Source organism: Octopus bimaculoides, chromosome 5 (assembly GCF_001194135.2).
Source record: "Octopus bimaculoides isolate UCB-OBI-ISO-001 chromosome 5, ASM119413v2, whole genome shotgun sequence".
Classification (NCBI taxonomy): Eukaryota; Metazoa; Mollusca; class Cephalopoda; order Octopoda; family Octopodidae; genus Octopus; species Octopus bimaculoides.
Window position 1 is genome coordinate 72,364,051 of NC_068985.1, and position 20,539 is coordinate 72,384,589.

The window sequence follows — 20,539 nt, forward strand, 5'->3', positions numbered from 1 at the left end:
ATATATATACATATATATAAGCCCGGTTTCACCCAGTCAGTTTGGATGATGTGGCTGTAAAACCTGCTCTGTGTAAGCATTCGACTTGTTTGGGTACGATTACATTAAAAATCAATTTTAGAATGACTTTTTCCTGTCAAAACGCTAAAAATAACTGACCAACAAAAAAAAAACCAACCAAGATTCAACCAAATCACAAAATAAATCCAAATACTATGCGAACAAAGGTGAACCATCCCACGTGCAAAAGAGACCGATAGAACAAGTAATAGGCTTACATGAATAAGTCCTGGGGTTGATTTGCTTAACTAAAGGCGGTGCTCTAGCATGGCTGCAGTCAAATGACTGAAACAATTAAAAGAATATATATATATAATTTATATTGGTTGGTTGGCACTCCGTCGGTTATGACGATGAGGGTTCTAGTTGATCTAATCAACGGAACAGTCTGCTCGTGAAATTAATGTGCAAGTGGCTGAGCACTCCACAGACACGTGTACCCTTAACGTAGTTCTCGGGGAAATTCAGCGTGACAGAGTTTGACAAGGCTGGCCCTTTAAAATACAGGTACAACAGAAATAGGAAGAAAGAGTGAGAGAAAGTTGTGGTGAAAGAGTACAGCAGGATTCACCACCATCTCCTGCTAGAGCCTCATGGATCTTTAAGTGTTTTCACTCTGTAAACACTCACAATGCCCAGTCTGGGAATCGAAACCGCGATCCTCCAACCGCGAGTCCGCTGCCCTAACCACTGGGCCATTGCACCTCCACATAATTTATATATATATATATATATGTATATATAATTTATATACATATGATTTATGTGTATATATATATATATATATCATCATCATCATTTAACAGCCTTTTCCCAAGCTGGCATGGATTTCATGCTTCGACAGGAACTCATAAGACCCATCCATCTGTCCATCCTCTTTACTCATTCTTCTTTGGGTCATTGGGGTTGAGTTTTCAGGCACTTTCTGATAGGACCATATAGATGTAGTCCTATCAGAAAGCAGCCATCATTAGTCTTTCTATCTGAATTCTCAAGCATAAACAATGGAGACTGTGGATGTTATTCAACCATCTCGTTCTTTGTCTCTCTCTCTAGGTCTTCTGCCGATTGGCTCAGCTTGGAATATGTCTTGCAGTTCTTTCCTATGACATTCTAATCTATAGAGCACAGAAGTTATATGAGAGTTTCTCTTATGGTAACCACTACAGTATAGTTTGTTCTAACAGAGCATCCATGTTTAAGTGGAGATATATACTTTATTAAAATAAACCAACTGGTTTTGCATTTTTTGTTGAACAATTTGTTTCACCTTCAACCTACTTGTAAGTATAGTTACAAAAATGTTGCCAAAAACAAGCAGAAAAAAGCCAGGGATAGCTACTGCATTAGACATTTTTTATTGTACATGACATAGAAATTAGTAATTGGACCCATAGATTCCTGTCAAAACAGCCCAACCCATACTAAAATGGAACAAAGGCATTAAATAATGATGATGATGCCATCATAGTAGTAGTAGTAGTATCAAGTAGTTTATTACTGGTCAAATGTTATCAGTTTTACACTGACTCTTGCACTTGGCAATATTGGTGATTCTTCATCCAGTAACATGTTATTGCTATAACCAGTAATATACTGCTCCACAGTATATAAAAATATGTCTGCTATATTTCTCATACAGAATGTGCTTATTTTCTGATTTACAGACAACTAGCTTATGTATAGACAGACAGACAGACAGACAGACAGACAGATGCATGCATGCATGGGTGAAGGCACATGGCTTAGTTGTTAGTGTTCAGCTCATAATCATGAGGTCTTGAGTTCCGATTCCAAGCAGTTTGTTGTGTCCTTGAGCAAGACACTTTATTTCACGTTGCTTCAGTCCATTCAGCTGGCAAAATTAAGTCACACTTGTATTTCAAAGGGTCAGTCTTTTCACATTATGTGTCATGCTGAATTACCCTACGAACTACAATAAGGATATGTGTGTCTATGGAACGCTCAGCCACTTGTGTATTAATTTCACAAGTGGGCTTTTCTGTTGATCAGATCAACTGGAACCCATATCATCATAACCAACAGAGTGCCAGTTGTAGGTAGGTAGATAGATAGATAGATAGATAGTGAGATAGATAGTGAGTGTATGAGTGGGAGAAAGAAAGAGTGTAACAACTGTGTACAGGACAAAAACAATTTAGCGTAGTAAGCAAACTATACATAGTATGCCAGTTGTATTTTTTCTGAATGAGTCCCACACATCTAATTAATGAAATTAGGATGTTGTTTAACTAAAAGTAATATAAATACGGACAGCAATTTTAACAGATTTATTTGCAGTTGTAATTCTTTTTATTTCTGTTTTGGTTGTTTCTAAATTCATTACTTAAATTGAATAATTAAATATCAATTAGATAATATTATTTTATATGAACTTTCTATTAGTTTGCTGAGTTTTTAAAATTTTATTTTAATTAAAATAAATGTCATTAGTTAATAAAAAAAATTTTGAGAAATAATTTAATTGAAATATTTAAAGTTGGTTTATTTCTCCTTTACATCTGATGGAAAAGTTGTGGGGACCAGGGTTAGGATCTGTGTGGGTTCATGGAGAAAGGGGAAAGTGTGACAGTTAAAAATCTTGTGGAGCAGATTTCTTGTCATAAATACAATCACAAACTCCATAATTTTTCATGTCTGTATTTTCCATGACAGCAAGAGTTGCATTAGATTTCTTGCAGTAATATTCTAATATTCTATAACCAGATGCTCTTCCCGAAGCTGACTTTTACATTGTTTTTTTAAGTAAGGCAATATAATTCACTGGTCTTCACACATCAATCACCCAACCTGTAGGTCATGTTATTTATGTGAGGTACAAACAGACATCATTGCTGTGCGAACAGTATCAATACCAAGACACCTGGAAACACACACACAGACGCACTCTTTCTCTCTCTCTCTCTCTCTCTCTCTCTCTCTCTCTCTCTCTCTCTCTCTCACTCACACACTTTCTCTTACTCTCACATACACACACACACACACACATACATACAGTGGCTTCTCTAGAATTTCAAGACTTGCAATTTCAATCACCTGAAATCATGTGATTGCTAAGCAAACTTTTTAATTACATAGTCATGCCCACTCCTGTGTCTATATATGTATGTATATATTGTCTCTACTCCCTACTCATGCACATTTGGCATTATCTAACCGTTTATATTTTGACACCACCTCCCCCGCCCCCCATACACTGAGGGTAAGCCCTGGCATTTCCCCAAAATCTATCATTCTCTTGCTCTCACTTTCTGTCGCTCATTTGCTCAACTCTTCCATCCCTTTTATATTCTGATTTTCCTTCCTTGTGAGTATGTCCTAGCACTTCGTCACCATCTCTCTCCTGTACTGTCTTGCACTTTCGTTCTCTTCTACTCTCTCTTTTTCTTGCTCTCTCTCCCTTTGACTGGGTAACCATGTATCTCTTCTACAGGAACATACCTGTTCTTCGTTCTCTCTCTCTCTCTCTCTCTCTCTCATCAGATAACCATGTATCTCCTCTACAGCAACACACCTGTTTCTATGTCTCTCTCTGTCACACCCTAATCTTTCATCATCTAACATAAGATCCCTTCTTATAATTCCCTCTATCCTCTCAAAGGATCTTTGTCTTGCAAGTTACTTGGTGACCCCACCAGTGCTGGTGCCATGTAAAAAGCACTCAGTCCACTCTACAGGGTGGTTGGTATTAGGAAGGGTATCCAGCCATAAACAGACACTGAAGCCGTCTTCTACCTAGCCACCACCTGTCAAACCATCCAACCCATGCCAGCATGGAAAGCAGACATTATATGATGATGATGTGTATGTGTGTGTTTGTTTGTTTGTGTGTATGTATTTATGTATTTAATCGTTTTAAGGAAAGTATACACTCCACAGGTCAGGAAATCCATCTGCTGCCAACACTTGCTCCATCATAGTTTCAGAATGCCATTGTTTATGATGTGTAAGCAGATACCTGTAGAAATTTCTGGCCCTCTGAAACAATGATGACAACAACAAAAACAAAAAGGGAACTTGTTTCAATGCTCTTCATGTGACATGTCTTTCTGACATCTCTGCAAGACTAGATTGAATAATCTTTTCTGAAGAACTTTCGAGTCAGTGACCATGGATCTAAAGATCCTCAGCATAACTGTTCAAAACAAGCTCTGTTAGCATGGAAGTACCAACAATTGAACTTATCCAAGATGCATGCAGGTCATCAAAACTGTCCTGTATGCTATTGTTTAGTGTCTATGCATTACCAATTTGTTGGTTTATATTAAACAGCTTCTGCTACACGTAGGATGAATCTAGTCATCAAACAAGTCTCTAGTGAGAATTGACATACTAACCTTCATCTGGCAGGGGAGCTTGGTTCACCTTCCTCTCTTTAGTGGCTATGGCAAAAGAAGTGGTGTGGGGGACTTATCTGAATGGCATGAAGGACAGATATTTTCCTCTCGGCCCAAATTCTCATCAACTTCTTATCATATAAAGAGAGGGTTGGTAGAGACAGAGGTGCTGCCTTCTAGTGTCTTGAACAAAGTATGAGTGGTGAGATTGGCAAGGCTGACTGAGCCTACCTTGAGTATGCTTTTGTAAGTAGAAGATAGGAAATAGGGAGAAGGCACTTTTGATGCCTTATTTGTGATGAAGTAACCTGGGTTTTTCCATTTTAGAATTATCCAAGATGGATTTTTCTTGTGATCCTTTATTGTTAAACTTTTTCTTGAAATATTTTCTTTCACACTATGTAAGCCCCATTTTTTTCGTGTATTTGATTTTTATTTTTGTCTTGTTCTCAATGTCTTGGGGCCTTGTGGCTAATAAAAGAAATTATTGGCAGAATCACTAGAGCATCAGACAAAATGCTTAGTAGCATTTCTTCCAACTCTTTACATTCTACTCTCAAATCCTTCCAAGATCAACTTTGCCTTTCATCCCTTAAGTAGATAAAATAAGTATTGGTTGAACACTGGGGTCAATATAATTATCTTGCCCCTTGCACTAAAATTGCCGTCTTACACCAAGATTTGAAACTGTTATCGTTATTAAGGTGACAAACTAGCAGGATCATTAGCACACCAGGTAAAATGCTTTACAGCATTTCATCCATTTTTACATTCTGAGTTCAAATTCTGCTGAAGTAAACTTCACCTTTCATCCTTTCAGGGTTGATAAAATGAGTACCAATCAAGTATTAGCTTGATGAAATCAACTGGCTCCCTTCTTGAAAATTTCAGGCCTTGTATTTATTGTAGAAAGAATTATTATTATTATTATCATTGCAAGTTGGCAGAATCATTAGCACACCAAGCAAAATGCTCGGTGGCATTTTGTTCTTCTTTATGTTCTGGGTTCAAATTCTGCCAAGGTTGGCTTTGACTTTCTTTTGGGGTCAATGAAATAATTACTGGTCAAGCACTGGGGTCAATGTAATTGATTTGCCCCCTCTCTTGAAATCACTGGCCTTGTGCCAAAATGTGAAACCGTTATTGTAATTGTTATATAAAAACAAAATCAAAAGAAAGAAGTATTATTATTGTTATTATTGTTGAGGGCAATGAATTGGAAGAATTGTTAAAGCTTCAGAAAAACTACTTTGCTGTATTTCTTCCAGCAGTTTATGTTGTGAGTTCAAATCCTACTGAGGTCAACTTTTCCTTTCATTCTTTCAGGATCAATAAAATAATTTACAATGGTATCAACTAATCCCCTTCTCTCAAATGTAGAGTGTCTTTATTCACATTATTTTCAATTAATTATGCATTATCTTGTAGCTTTGAGATTTTGATAATGTGATTGTTTACTTTTAGAATGACATTGTATGTTAGGTGGGACTTGCCGGATCTGGTCAGTTTGAACATAAAGCAGGTGGAATATTTGGGCCAAATATGACCAGTTTAAATTCTAAATTAGAAAGATGAGTATGAGTGGTGAGATTAGCAAGGCTGACTAGGCCTACCTTGAAAGAATACTTAGTAGTATTTATTTCAAATCTTAAACATTATGAGTTTAAATTCCACCAGAGTCAACGTTGTACTTTTTAGGGTTTGACAAAATAAAGCACTGGTCAAGTACTGGAATCAGTGGCATCAATTTAGCTCCTTCTCTAAAAAATTGGTGGCCTTGTACCCAAGTCAGAAGCCATAATTAATATTTTAGATGTTCCTAAGGTGGTAATCTGGCTGAATCATTAGTATACCAGACAAAATATTTAATGGTGTTTCATCCATCCTTATATTCTGAGTTGAAATTCCACTGAGGTCGATTTTGTCTGTCATCCTTTTGGGGTTGATAAAATAAATACCAGTTGAGTACTGGGGTTGATATAATCAACTTATTCCCTCCCACAAAAGTTGCTGGTCTTATGCCAAAATTTGAAACCAATACTTTTGATGTTTCTCTTGTTCTTGTTATTGTTTTTATAAAGGGCAGTGTAGGTTGGTGGATTGGCAGAACCATAGAGCACCAAAGACGATGCCTGGCACCAGTTGTTCTGGCTCTTTACATTCTGAGTTAAAATCATTTTTAAGATCATCTTTACCTTTCATCCTTTCGGGGTCAATAAAACAAAATATCAGTCACATACTGAGGTCAACATAATCAACTAACCCTTCCCATGCAAATTTCTGGCATTGTGTCAGTATTATAAAAAATTATTATTATGGATACTTTGTAGGGAGTAGACTGGCAGAATTGTTATGACATAAAAAAACATGTCTTGTGGTATTTTTCCAGCCCTTTCCATTCTGAGTATAAATCTTGTTAAGGCTATCTTTGCCTTTCATCTTTTCAGGGTCAATAAAATAAAGCATAAAGTATAGTCAATGTAATTGATTATAACAATCCCACCCAACCACCATATTTGGTACCTTATGCCCATGTAAGAAAGCCTTATTATTATTATTTCATATTAATGCAGAAGAGTGTCAGACATACATTATTTAGCTTTGGCTTTCTTGTCTAGGAATTTAATTCCTGCCAAGGTTAACTTTGATCCCCCCATCCCCTTCTCCCAACAGACTCCTATAAGGCACCAATAATGAACTGGAATTTATTTATTCAAGTAATTTATATCCATTTTCTATGCAAATTTCTGTCAATTTGAGGAAACATTAATTAATGAGATTTGTAAGAAATTAACATTTAATGCCTCATTATTTTACATGATCATCACATTCAGTTATTTCATTATGATTTCATTATTGATTTATTATTATTATTTCTATTATTATTATTTATAAACTTTATTATTGGTTTGTTTTTAAGATTTTATTCTTTTCAATTATTGTTACAGTTATTTTTATTATTTTCTTCTTTCTTTTTTTTTTCTATTCTCCCCTCCTCTTTCAGTTGCAGACCTCCCCGCTTGTAACAAACCTACCTACCCCACTCCTTCCAATCCAAACACCAACACTACCACCAACACCAGCCCCCACGGAAAAGGTCACTCTACAACTCCATCGTCCATCACTTCAGAGAAAGCTAAGACAACAGCTGCAACTGAAGCTGCAGATGTTGATGCTGCTGTAGTTGATTGTAGCGTATCATCAATGGGGTCAACCATACCCAATATTCGAGGTGGCAATGACAATGATGCTACTCAGACATCAGAGATAAACTGCTTCAATTCAAAGCACACTGTGAGTATATTGCCTCTTGAAAACTGAGCGGAAAGCCCCATTCATTCACTGGTCCATTCAACCTATCCCCTCTCGTATTCTGTATCTCACATCACTCTATCTTGCTTCATTCTTTGCACTCATGGCTGTGACTCTCTTGACACCATTGCCTTTTTGTGCGTTATTCTCACTCAAGCTGTCTTTGTACACTTTACTTCTCTTGCACATGTCGCTAGCTACAAAAAACGCCTTTATACAGATTATTATTATTATTATTATTATTATTATTATTATTATTATTATTATTATTATCATCATTATTATTATTATTATTGTTACTACTACTGCCACTAATACTGATCCCAGAAGATTAAATGGCAAGCTCTATTGTAAGTAGGATTTAAGCTCAGAGCATATAGGGATATAACTTGGAAATTGTCTTGCAGTATTTAGTTGTGTTCCTATATTTTCTGAGATCAAACCTTGCTGAACTCAACTTTGCCAGTCAACCTTCTAGGTTCAATGAAATTAGTACCAATAATAGACTGATATTCAATAAATCAGCTATCCCATCTCACAAAATTTGTGGCATTATGCTTAATTTTTAAATCATTTTTTTTTATTATATGTCTGTATCTATTTGTATGTATGTGTATGCAAGTATGTATTTATTAAATGCAAGTAAAACGCCAGAAAAGTTATTGCTTACTCTGTGTATAGATGCTGCTTCTTTTTTATAAATGAGAGAACTTTGTTGAGTACCAGACACCTGTATCCTTGTTAGTAATTCTTTCAAATATAATGAACACTTCCGTAAACACAAATTGACCTAAGGTTAACCAATAGCATGGACAATATAACCAAACAGAGAACTGAATTTTATTTCAAAGGTTTACTAAAATAAATAAGTCGATGAAGCGTTACACACATCCATTTTCAAAAAGAACAAACTGAGCTTCTACAGATATGTTTAGTTTAAACTGAGAATAGTTTAATCTATTCTTCGTTTAAATTTTCTTCCATAGCCCTCTGCATACCACTTTAAAATAGCGCCCATGTGAATCAGAAACGCTAATTCTTTAGACAGTATGCTTACATCAGGAATGAGCTGTCTTTGACCTGCTCGATTCTTGGTCTGATGTGTTACTAGAGGTCTATCGGCAAAAGCAAAACGGACGTTAGCTATGCTTTCAATTATAGCTTAAAAGTAATTATTTTCTGAGATTTAAAAAAATTAAAGGGTCATTATAATTACTGATTCCGCCGAAGTTGGTATTGACATATGAAGAGTGAGCTTAGAACATGCAGACACCAAACAAAAAACATAACCTCCTTCCTTGGCGGAGGTAATGAAAATAAATTCTAAGAAAAAAAAAAAAATTATGTATTCAAGGGAAATAACTCATAATCGAAGTTTTTATTGAGTTATTTCCCTTCATTTTCCGCTTTGTTTTGATTTGGCAGCGCATATTTTTATTGCTGTGTATGAGGACATGTATTTAGACTAAATAAACAGAATTCATCGAGTAATTATCTGCTTTCAACTTGTCTTACATGTTCCCCATCAAGACACGATAGTTTATTATATAAATTTTTTTTCATCGTCATAAAGATTCCGATTTATACGGGAAAGCATACTTAATGTTGCCCACATTCACGCTTTCAACTTATATAGTAAAAATCAAGCGGCATTAGAATTTCCGATTCTTAATTTCTTTATTGTCCGTTTTCGGGTAAATTTAAATCTATTTTAAGCAGCAAGGTCGAAGGAGTAGATAAACATAGCGCTAGATTCATAATGTTAAGGGGATTATGGATAAATCTGTTTGTCTTGAAGTAATCTGTAACATTTTGCTTATTTATAAGTAATACTCCACGTAGCATCTTGGACCATTGAAAACATCATAACACTAGACAATTTGAATGTAGCTCTACCAATCTAGCTAAACGCTCTTCAATTATAAAATGAAATATCACTAATAATTAGCCCCTTCGTGACCCTGGTTCTAACAAGAATACATTGTCCGTTGTGTTTATTTTTCCAGAAGAGAAATTGCCTAATTTAAGCACAGATTCAGTAATTCTGGGGGAATGAGATTAATAAAGTACATCAATGTCAACAATTGACAGGTACTTTATTTTATCAAGGATAAAAGGCAAAGTTGACCTCAGCCGAATTTGAGCTCAGAATGTAAAGAACTGAATCAAATACCTCACAGTATTTACTCGAAGCTCTAACAATTCTCCTTATTCAAAATAATAACCATAAAGGATTTAGTGAAATAGCACATGCTTTTTAATTGATGAATTAAGTTGGTGTTTTAAATGCATCTTACTACTTACCCATGTAGTATCTTATAGTGCAGTGGTTTTGAAACTGACAAATCTCCACTCAAAAACAATTAGTGAAATTTTTTCGTCCCCATTCCCTTATTCTTTATTAATAAGATGACAAGATAGTGTTTGCATCCAATATATTTCGTCTTTCTTTGCTAGTGTAGGGCAAATTTAAAATCAACCTAATTTTATTAAATATGTTAATCTGTCTTCTTTTCAATGTGAGAAACACTACTTTAGTATCATGCAAAGATCTGAGGTTTGCTGCTCATGCAAATGAAACACCCATGAGTCTTATGTATAAAGACACATACACCACCACCACCACCACCACTTAAATCCACTTTTCTATGCTTGCATGGATCAGATGGAATTTGTTGAAGCAGATTTTCAGCAACCAGATGCAACCAACCACCTATTTCCAGGTGAAATAATAGTTTCCCATGGAAGACTCAAAATGAACAACATTGCTTGTGTAACATTTACAATCATTACATGATGTCAAACTAAGGGTACACATATACAAGCATACAATCAATCATATCCAATCACAAGGCTTTTGGTCAACCAGGAGTTTTTGTAGAAAATGCTTGTCCAAGATGTTGCACAGTGGGACTGAACATAAAACTATATGGTTAGAAAGCAAGTTTCTTAATCACACAGTTATATCTGCACCAATTGTCATGCTTCACTGCTATATTTGTGACCATATTTCTAACATGAATACACTACTCTCTATATTTTTATTTTCAAAATAGCTAATAATAATAAAATATCTAGGGAACTTACAAACTGTGGTGTACAAACTCTCAATGCTTAAAATATTACAAGTTATAGCTTTGAAACAATGAATTAAAAATAGCTTCAATATTTGGAAATGCATGCCAAAACTATGTACTTAAGAATGCAGTACTGTAAGAAGAAAATTTTATGCTTGAATAAATGCTAATAAAGAATGAAGTTAATGAACGCAGTTGTGTCCATGATTCATAATACAATTTATTATTTTGCATAGAATCTACTTGAAAATTTTTCTATTGAATTGAAATTTGTTTCTGCTGCTAAAAATCTGTTTCTAAAAGACTGAAAAACCTTTCTATATTCTTTTGTAACCATATTTCTAATGAAATGTATTGTTAGTAAATTTTGAAAATAATTAAAATTTGGTTGAATTTAGAAAAATAACAAAATCTTTATTAATTTGGTGTTTTGAGCTTAACTTAAAATGTTATTACATAAAATTATATTTGACATTTTTTTAATTTAAAGAATTTTAAAACCGGATGCTTTGTATAGTTTATGTCTTCTTCTCTTCATAATCCAGTTTAATGTGACGAGTAATTTTAATCTTTATATAATGACATGTCATTAAGGTATAAGCTTGTAGTTACATCTCAGATGGAAGTATGTAGTTACTTTGGTCATGGTTACCTGTAGTCCCCACTTAGAACACATTACATGGGTACATCTTCTGCCTTCACACATGGGCATAGTTTATGAAAGTAAATTGTCATGTTGTTGAAACTAATACAGAGTAGTCAGTTGTGTTGGCCGTTTAATTGTTTATGATATCCATTTCATTTTGGGTTAGGGAAGATCGTTAAATAAGGGAAGGTAAGAAGGGAATGAGCTGTAGAAGGGTGAATATGATCAAGTAGTTCAGCATTGAAGATCTACTTATATGCCATATTTACCAGCATTTAAGATGCACTCTCACATAACACACATCCCTGCTTTACAAAAATATTTTGTAAAAAAAAAAGAAAACAAATTAAATGTTTCATCATACACTCATACACTCTGTATAGGATCCATAATAGTTGCATTTGACACATTGTGTTTTTTTGTTGCATAAGAATAAAAAAAAAAGCATATCTTATATGGTATATGCATGTGTGTGTATGCGGATGTGTGATGGATTCTTCAGCCAATTCAAATGTTCAATCAGTTGAACAACATACTCATTGAATTAACATGCAAAGTGACAGAGTATTCTTTAGACATATGTATCCCTTAAGTACAATCAGTGTAGCATATTTTGACAAAGCTGGACATATGAATTACTAATACAGTCCATTCGACAGTCTTTTTACTCAATATCGCTCTCAAGCCTTGGGTCAAATTGAGGCTATAGTAAAGACATTTGCAGAGCATTCTTTAGTGTTGGAATCAAAGTTTGTGACTTCAAGGTTGTGAACTCTTCAAGCATTCAGCTATGCCTGTAGTGCATGTACACGTGTGTGTGTGTGTGTGTGTGTGTGTGTGTGCATATGTGTGTACACCAGGCATGGCTGAATATACACACATACATGCATGTGTGTGTGAATATTGAAATTTTTGCATCTTCACATAAGACTATCTAAGCAAAAGAGTAATGACATTGTGTTTACATTTCCTGTGAAGAACACATCCTGTAGTTCTGTGTTTTCAAAGTCTTGTAGAGCAAGTAATCTCTTACATGAAAAACATGGTGATAGAAAAAATACCCAGCTGTTAAATACTGCCTTAAATTATTATCCATTAAACCCATGCCAGCATGGAAAGTGGATGTAAAAGAGACAAATGATGTCTTTGTATGTATATGTACATATGTGTTTGTGTGTGCGTATGTATTTACATGTATATGTATACATGCATATGCCTGCTTTCAAAATAAAGAAGAACACATTGGATAATATAGTCTTACATACAAAAACAGCAATATCATATAAGGATGGCTTTGATCAAGGCTGATCTGAGGCTAAAATAATAACCACAGCAACAGCCATTTTATCTCTTGTAAATCTAATAACCATTTGATAGAATATAAAACTGTTACCATATTTAGTTTATAATTTATTCAGCTTAACAATGATGAATACAGCTTTTGAATATTTTTTACTGATCTAAAAATGCTTAGCACAACTGATGAACATAAGCCGCACTGATTTACTATTACCAACTTTAACTATGAATGGATATCAAAGACACAATGACAAATGTCAATAGCTTCATTATCAAATATTTCTTTTCTTCAGATTATTCTGTCAAATGCAATGCTTATTTATTCACGATATCTTAAATTAATTCTCTATTACCTTGTGACTTTGAGATTTCAATGGCATGATTGTGTATGTTTAGAATTACATTGTGGGGTAGATGTGAAAGGCTGGATCTTGCCAGTTTGAATATAAAACCAGTAGAATATTTGGGCTTGATGTGACTGGTTAGATGCTAAAAGGTTAAATACTTCTATCTTTGAATACAGTTATTTTTTCTGTACAAACATTTATATTGACTGCAATGGGCATCTTTCAAACTTAGTAATGCACATTTTTTTCTGAATGAGGTTAGTTTTGACTTCCATTTGACATCAATTATTTAGTCAAACTGCTGGTAATACAGATAACAACATTTTAATCCATATTTCCTAATGTCCATCTCCATGACTTATTTAATGATAAGAACAAAAATTTATTTATTCTGGAAGTTGCTCTATCACAATATACAAAATAAAACTCTGAACTTTCACTCACATTTTTCCCATTTGCTATTCAGGGCAGTGCAATAAACCCCTCATCCTTCCATTCACTTTCTTTTTAATTGTCACTCATTCACTCTCTGTTTCTTGTTTTTCCAGTCCTCTCTTTCCACATTATTTATATCTTTAGCATTCGAAACACGCAAAAATACTAAGCTCATTTTCATATAAGAATAATTATAATTATTGCTATTCTGATCATTATTGTTAGTATTATTAGTATTGTTGTTAAGGCAGCAAGCTGGCAGAATCATTAGCAGGCCGGGCAAAATTCTTAGCAGTATTTCGTCTGCTGCAACATTCTGAGTTCAAATTCTGCCAAGGTTGACTTTGCATTTCATCCTTTTGGGGGTTGATAAATTAAGTACCAGTTGAGTACTGGGATCGATGTGATCGAATGTCCCCCTCCCACAAAATCCAGGCTTTATGCCTATAGTAGAAAGGATTATTTTATATTGTTATTATTATTATTATTATTAGTAGTAGTAGTAGTAGTAGTAGTAGTATAATTATTAGGGCAGTGAGCTAGCAGAATTGTTAGTACATCAGAAATCATGTTTTGCAGCACTTCTGGCTCTTTACATTCTGAGTTCAAATCCCACTGAGGTCAATTTTAACTTTTTCCCTTCTGAGGTTGATAAAATAAAGTACGAGTCAATGTAATCATCTTGCTCCCTCCCCTGAAAACTGCTGGCCTTGTGTCAAAATTTGAAAGAATATTTATTGAAATTGTTGTTATCATTATTGATAAATATGTGTAATAATAATTGTGCTCTCTAATCTCTATATTGTTTCATTATTGTAACTTTTACTTTTCTTTTGTTTTTCAGGAACCAGAAGTATAGTAAATGACCAAAATTAAATTCTTCTACTCCAGACCCTGAATAATTTATCATAGAATCATCATTTTTAGTGGCCAATTAAGAATTTCTATACATACATACATACATACATACATACATACATACAAACAAACAGATATATACTCACACACACATATGTATGTGAGTAAGTGTATGTGTATACATGTGTGTACATGTTAGCATACTTGCATATGCCCATACATACACATGTGCATAAATAAACATACACAACATATAAAACATACACAGACCTATTTTTGGTGATGAGCTTTATATTTTCTTTTGCTAAGGTGTAAAGACTGCAATTCCAGCAATTCTTACAAATTTCAAAACCTTCCCCACTTCTCAATGCTTTAATTTGTAGATTTAAACATTTCTTTCCTCTTTTCTTTCCTTTTTTCAAGACCTTTGGGCTAAATGTTCGGTGAGGTGAGGTGGGGTAGGACGTGTGGTTGTGGTGGGCTTGGGTTAATTAATTTCTGAATGCTGTTACCAAAAATGGTTTCTCTCATATGAATAATACATTTTTTTCCAAAAATTATCCTTTCTATTTCTTCTTGTTTTGTTTTTTTTTATTTTAATTTTTTTTTTTTTTTTTTTACTGTGCTCTCTTCTTTCTTTAAATTAGGTATTTCTCACACATCCCCCTCTACATCACTCCCTTGCCAACCCCTACTTCATTATTTTGTTTTCATTTTCTTTTCAATATTCACTGCCTGCATCTGAATTTTGAAGATTTGTCTTCACTCTTGCCCCCTGTACCTGCCTATATACCCACCCCATCCCTCACCCAGTCCCTATTGTCATAGATACCATATTGTATTGGTATCAAACGTGCATGTGAAAAACAACAAACAATCCTTTAGATGTGCATGTATGTGTATAATGAGTGCAAGATAATGCTACACAAAGACAAACTACTACTGCTGCTGCTGCTGCTGCTGCTGAGCAGAAAAGAATCTCAAGATGGAGTTGCTCCCAAATTTTTTTTTTTTTTTTTTTTTTCTGGAACCCTTTCCTTAAAATTCCTTCCAAGAAACAATCTCTGAATGACAACTTTAGAGTGTCAAAGCAGGCCAACATTCAGTGTAACTTGAGCAAAATGATTTCATAACAACAACAATAATAATAATAATAATAATAATTATAATTATAATAATGATAATGATGATAATTATATCGATGATGATGGTGGTGATGATGATGATGATGATGGTGAGGATAATGTTGATGATGAGTATGATGATGATGATGATTCATTATTGATGACAAGCAAACGGGAAAATGAAATGAACCAGAAAAATTAAATAAGAATGACAAAAAAGGAAGAAACAAAAGAAAAAGAGATAAAAAGATTTTATAAATCTATTGTACTTTTCCTCCATGCTTCAGCTTTTTTAGCTGTAGATCCAACCAGTAAGATAGATATACTTAGTTTTTATTATATCTTGGTACGTAAATAGATAGGTAGATAGATAGATAGATAGATAGATAGATAGATAGATAGAGAGGGAAAGAGACACAAGTATACATATATATGGCTGTATATATATATGTGTGCATGTGAATATATATATGCATTTGTGTGTGTGTGTGTATATATATATATATATATACACACAAATGATGTGCAGCAAAAATCATCCTGCATTCACCATTCTTGAAACACGTTTCAATTACAAATGCATGGTGTGCACTAGTGCAAAGCATGATGGTAACTAAAAGAAAAAAATGAATAACAGTAAATCTTTACCTACATGAAAACACCATTAGCAACGGTTTAACTTCAATGGCACTACACCAAAGACTGTAAAATATAAGAAATTTTTGTTGAACCTCTGTGTGTGTGGGTGTGTGGTGTATGTGTAGAGGTAGGCATGTACACACACACACACACATATATATGCATATATATAAGCATATAATGTTTCAGGTAAGATCAAGTCACATTTGACTTTTGTAGAACATATACAGGGTTTGTAGAACATATACAGGGTTTTGTTGGTATTTGTACAATATTATTCTTGGTTTGGCTTTGGATTCCTCAGTTTATTCATTCCTACAGAAGCAATTAAATTTGATTCCTATCACGAACTTACAGTTTCCATCTACCAAATTCTACTCATTAGTCAAGCTGAGGTTATAGAAACGACAATTGCCCAAGGAACCCTGCAAATGGAAATGAACTTAGAACCACTGGGTAAAATTACCTTTTTAACTATAAGAACATGCCTGTACCTACATGATTTTATGTGTGTTTGTGTTTATAAGGGTTTGTATGTGTTTGCATATATCTATTTATAACAGACAAAAGAAATTCATTAATGACTTAGATTCATGGAAGTTTCTTTTTTCAATTTGCCAAAGATTACTTCAGTAACTTTCAGTTATCAATTTTTACATTTGTTATCAATTAATACAAACACACACACAAATAAATATATATATATTTACTCACGTAAGTATGTATTATATATGTATATGCATACACACACACACACATACACACACACACACACACACACACAGAGTCAACTATTATAAATGCTTTATGCTGAGATACATTATAAAATAGTATTCAGTGTTATCATCTGTGGTAATTTACTTTCTCAAATAAATATACTGATATTTATATGTGTGTGTGTGTGTGTTGGTTTGCATATAAACATGTGTGTATGTACATATACATATATGTATATATTTATATGTAAATGTGTGTATGTGTATATATATATATATATATATATATATATATATATATAAAATGTGTATGTATGTATGTGGATATGTAACTCTGTGTGTGTGTATGACTGTGTTTTATCTAAACTAGATTTTTTCCTCATTCCTGAAGGCTTCATATAGTTGACATTAGTTAAGTGTGCCCATCAGTAAGTAGAAAGCTTGTTTATACATATAAAGTTGTTGAACACCTAGTTGGTTGTATTATTGGTGAAGTGGTGGTTCAAGTGATAGGTTAAGTGTTTGTTAGTATTGTCAATGATGCCTCTTCATATTGACTGATATTAGCAGATTGTCTTTAAAGCTAGTCATGTAGTTAGACATGTTGTCTATGATGGCTTCTCTTTTGGAAGGTATCAGTAGCATCAATAAGTGCTTCTGCCTTAGGGTTAATCACACGGTTGTTCATGTTGTGTGTTTTGATATGTGACTGGTTGAATGCTATTGACATGTTGTTGGCAAAGTAAACTCTTTACATCAGTTAAATGAATTTGAGTTTGCTTCTTAGTTAAGTAGCTGAAATTTTGGTATGTGCCAGCAAGTGGAGATGAGTTCAGATCTTTTGTGTATGATTGAGGTGGTTCTCTCTGATGCTGAGGTTGCAGATTTTGAGTCAGATTCTGTTTGCTGAATCTGATCAGATTCTGTATGCTGGTGCTCTATTTATGATTGCCCAGATGATCTGTATTCTTATTCCTGCATTCTTTGCTTTCCAAATGTGTTTGGATAATGCTGGGAACATTTCCAGGTATGAAGGTAGAATGTCATGTATTGTTGGTGCTGGCAACTTTTGAATGTATTTTCAGTTAACCATATATAGCAAGTCAAAGTATTGTTAGAGATTACAGTGGCACATTACAATTTTACTTTTAGACGTTTGCTTTTCATGTGTCAGATCTCAATATTTTGCAGCACTTACATGTTTGATCTTCTCTTCATTAGTGTTGACATAGGATATCTGCAATGAGGCACACTATGATGCTAAGCATATTCCTCATACATCTAAAACTCACCTTTACACTACTCTTGTTGAACAGATGGTGGACTCTGCTTAGGAAGTGTTTACTGATAAGTAAGAAGTTTTCTGTAACATTGGTTTTACATTGTTGTCATATGATGGATATATAATGTACCTCTAGCTTGTGTGTTTGGGATAGCTGTTGTTTGTCTCCAGTGAGTGTTTAACTTTCTTTACTGACAGCTTTTCATCACTTCATTGCAGTTTCCGCAGCTTTGTTGAATGGAATTTTATTTGAGGATAAAGACCATATTTCTTTGCTGATGCTGTTAGATATTTGTCTGATGATGCTAAGGTAGTGGCTTTGATTTTGTATGGATGGATATATAGGGGTGGTGTTTGGTTTCTTTAACAGTTCATATAATATTGTAGCTAAATCAAATGTGACATCCAAGAAGTTTACTTTTGTCAGCTTTAGCTTTAGCTTGCCCCTACAGGCTGAATGCAATGAATGTCAGTATTATTCATTTTGGAAGTGAATCAGCTGTATGTCCACTTGTACCATTTGCAATGATGATTCTCTTGTCCCTGAATACACCTGCATTATTCCATTAAAGAATGTCTCTATGCTTTGGAGTAGGTACATAAAAACATGCATGTGTGTGTAAAAACCCATCACACACACTCATATCTATGTGTGTGCGTGTGTGTATATAGGTGGTAAATACACATGGGAGAAACAAGCTTAATTTATTCCAAACATAGTAAGTTTTTGTCAGCCACAAAATTTGAGGCACTTCAAAAATCCCATTAACATACTGTATGCAGGCCCCCATCTCTCTCTCTCTCTCTCTCTCTCTCTTTCTCTCTCTCTCTATGTGTACATACATACACACACACACACTCCCACATTTATACATACACATATGTACATTATATATCTGTGTATATATAAAGTGGTGTGTTTTTACGTTATAAATTGTCAGTGATATTACATATGGGGAAGAAAGATGCACATACAAAAAAATCTCATCTTTAGCCAGGTTATTTTCCTTTATTTCCTGCCATTCACTATCTGGGTTAGGAAATAGGGGTTTTAGTCAAGATGTATAGACAGATGAAGGGAGAGAAAGAAATCAGATAAGTAAGAGGAGAGAAGTTTTAAGGGAAATTTATGCTTTTGTGGAAAAGTACTTTTTTTTTATTAAGAACAAAAAAAAAGTCAAGAAATGTTCCCTCTGAGTAATTCTTGAGAATTTTATTTTTTGACATTGCTCTTCTGTTTTGTTTTTGTTGTTTTGTTGTTGTTGATTTTTTTTACATTTATCTACAAGAATCTTCCAGGATAAAAGTGAGAAAATAAAAACAAAAAATATTTTTAAAGAATTTCATAAACCTCCTGCCCCACTTCTATCTGATTTACCAATCTCTCCACCACCTCACCTTCCTTCGTATACAAAAAAAAAAATGAAAAACTGACTGAATACCGTCATTTTCCTGCTCTGTCATTTTTGTTTTTATTATTATTACCATTATTAAATATTTTTTTCCCTATCTAAAACTGAATTAGTTGAAATATTAAGATAAGGAAAGGATAACAAAATGTAAATTGAAATAAAGGAAAATATAACATAAAAAAATTACTTTGGAATAATACATAACCAAATATAAGATACAATAATGAAAAATTATATAAATATAAATAATATCTTGAGACAGGAAGCTGAATGAACCAATTCTATGGCTGACAATACACGTCAGATGTTATATCAATCAAAGTGTTTGTCAAAATACATATCTAGCAGAAATCTTTTTTTTTTTCCATTTCCATTGATTGTGGCGCTGGAGCAACAACAAATCCTTCTTCTCCCAAACCATCCCACCAACCCACAAACCCAAAAACAATACCAGTAAAAGCAACAACTATAAAACAATACTTACATGCTTCAGGTATGGATTTTTTTTTTTACAATTTTGGCATCTCTCCCATCCCCCACCCCCAACCATCCACTGATATATTTTAAACTTGAATCTTTAAAAAAAAATGAAGAAATATACAGAAGAAGTAAATAAGAAAAAAAAAAGAAAAATTGAAAAAAGTTACTTTTGTTTGTTTATTTGTTGTGTTTGCTTGCCTTTTTTCCATTTTTTTCTTATTTTCTAATGATTGTTTTATTTCTTAATTTATTGATTTCTTTGTAACTTAAGCAATAGGGAAATTTTAAAAAGGGCCATTTATATGCATTGGGGTTCAAACTGAAAGTGAATGACAGTTGTTTTAAGAAACTATTTCTAAAGATAGGGCCTCAACAAAATATTTGTTTATCCCTAATAATAATAATAATAATGATAATAATAATAAATTACTGAAAACATAAGGGCAGTAATAATTAAAACAATAATTATAAATATAATTATTTTATAGCAAAAT

The 20,539-nt window shown here is 33.7% G+C and overlaps 1 protein-coding gene across 6 annotated transcripts in view; it reads left to right on the forward strand.

Annotated features, from left to right (window-relative positions):
* The window catches only part of LOC106876215 (roundabout homolog 1), a 336,558-nt gene extending 316,347 nt beyond the window's left edge, over positions 1–20,211 (forward strand). For all 6 annotated transcript variants that reach the window (XM_014924686.2, XM_014924677.2, XM_052967770.1 and 3 more), the window contains 2 exons: positions 7,423–7,712; positions 14,379–20,211. In XM_014924686.2, coding sequence (XP_014780172.1) covers positions 7,423–7,712; positions 14,379–14,393 — 305 coding nt within the window. In that variant the 3' untranslated portion in view covers positions 14,394–20,211. The remainder of the gene's footprint in view (positions 1–7,422; positions 7,713–14,378) is intronic.
* The last annotated feature ends 328 nt before the right edge of the window (positions 20,212–20,539 follow it).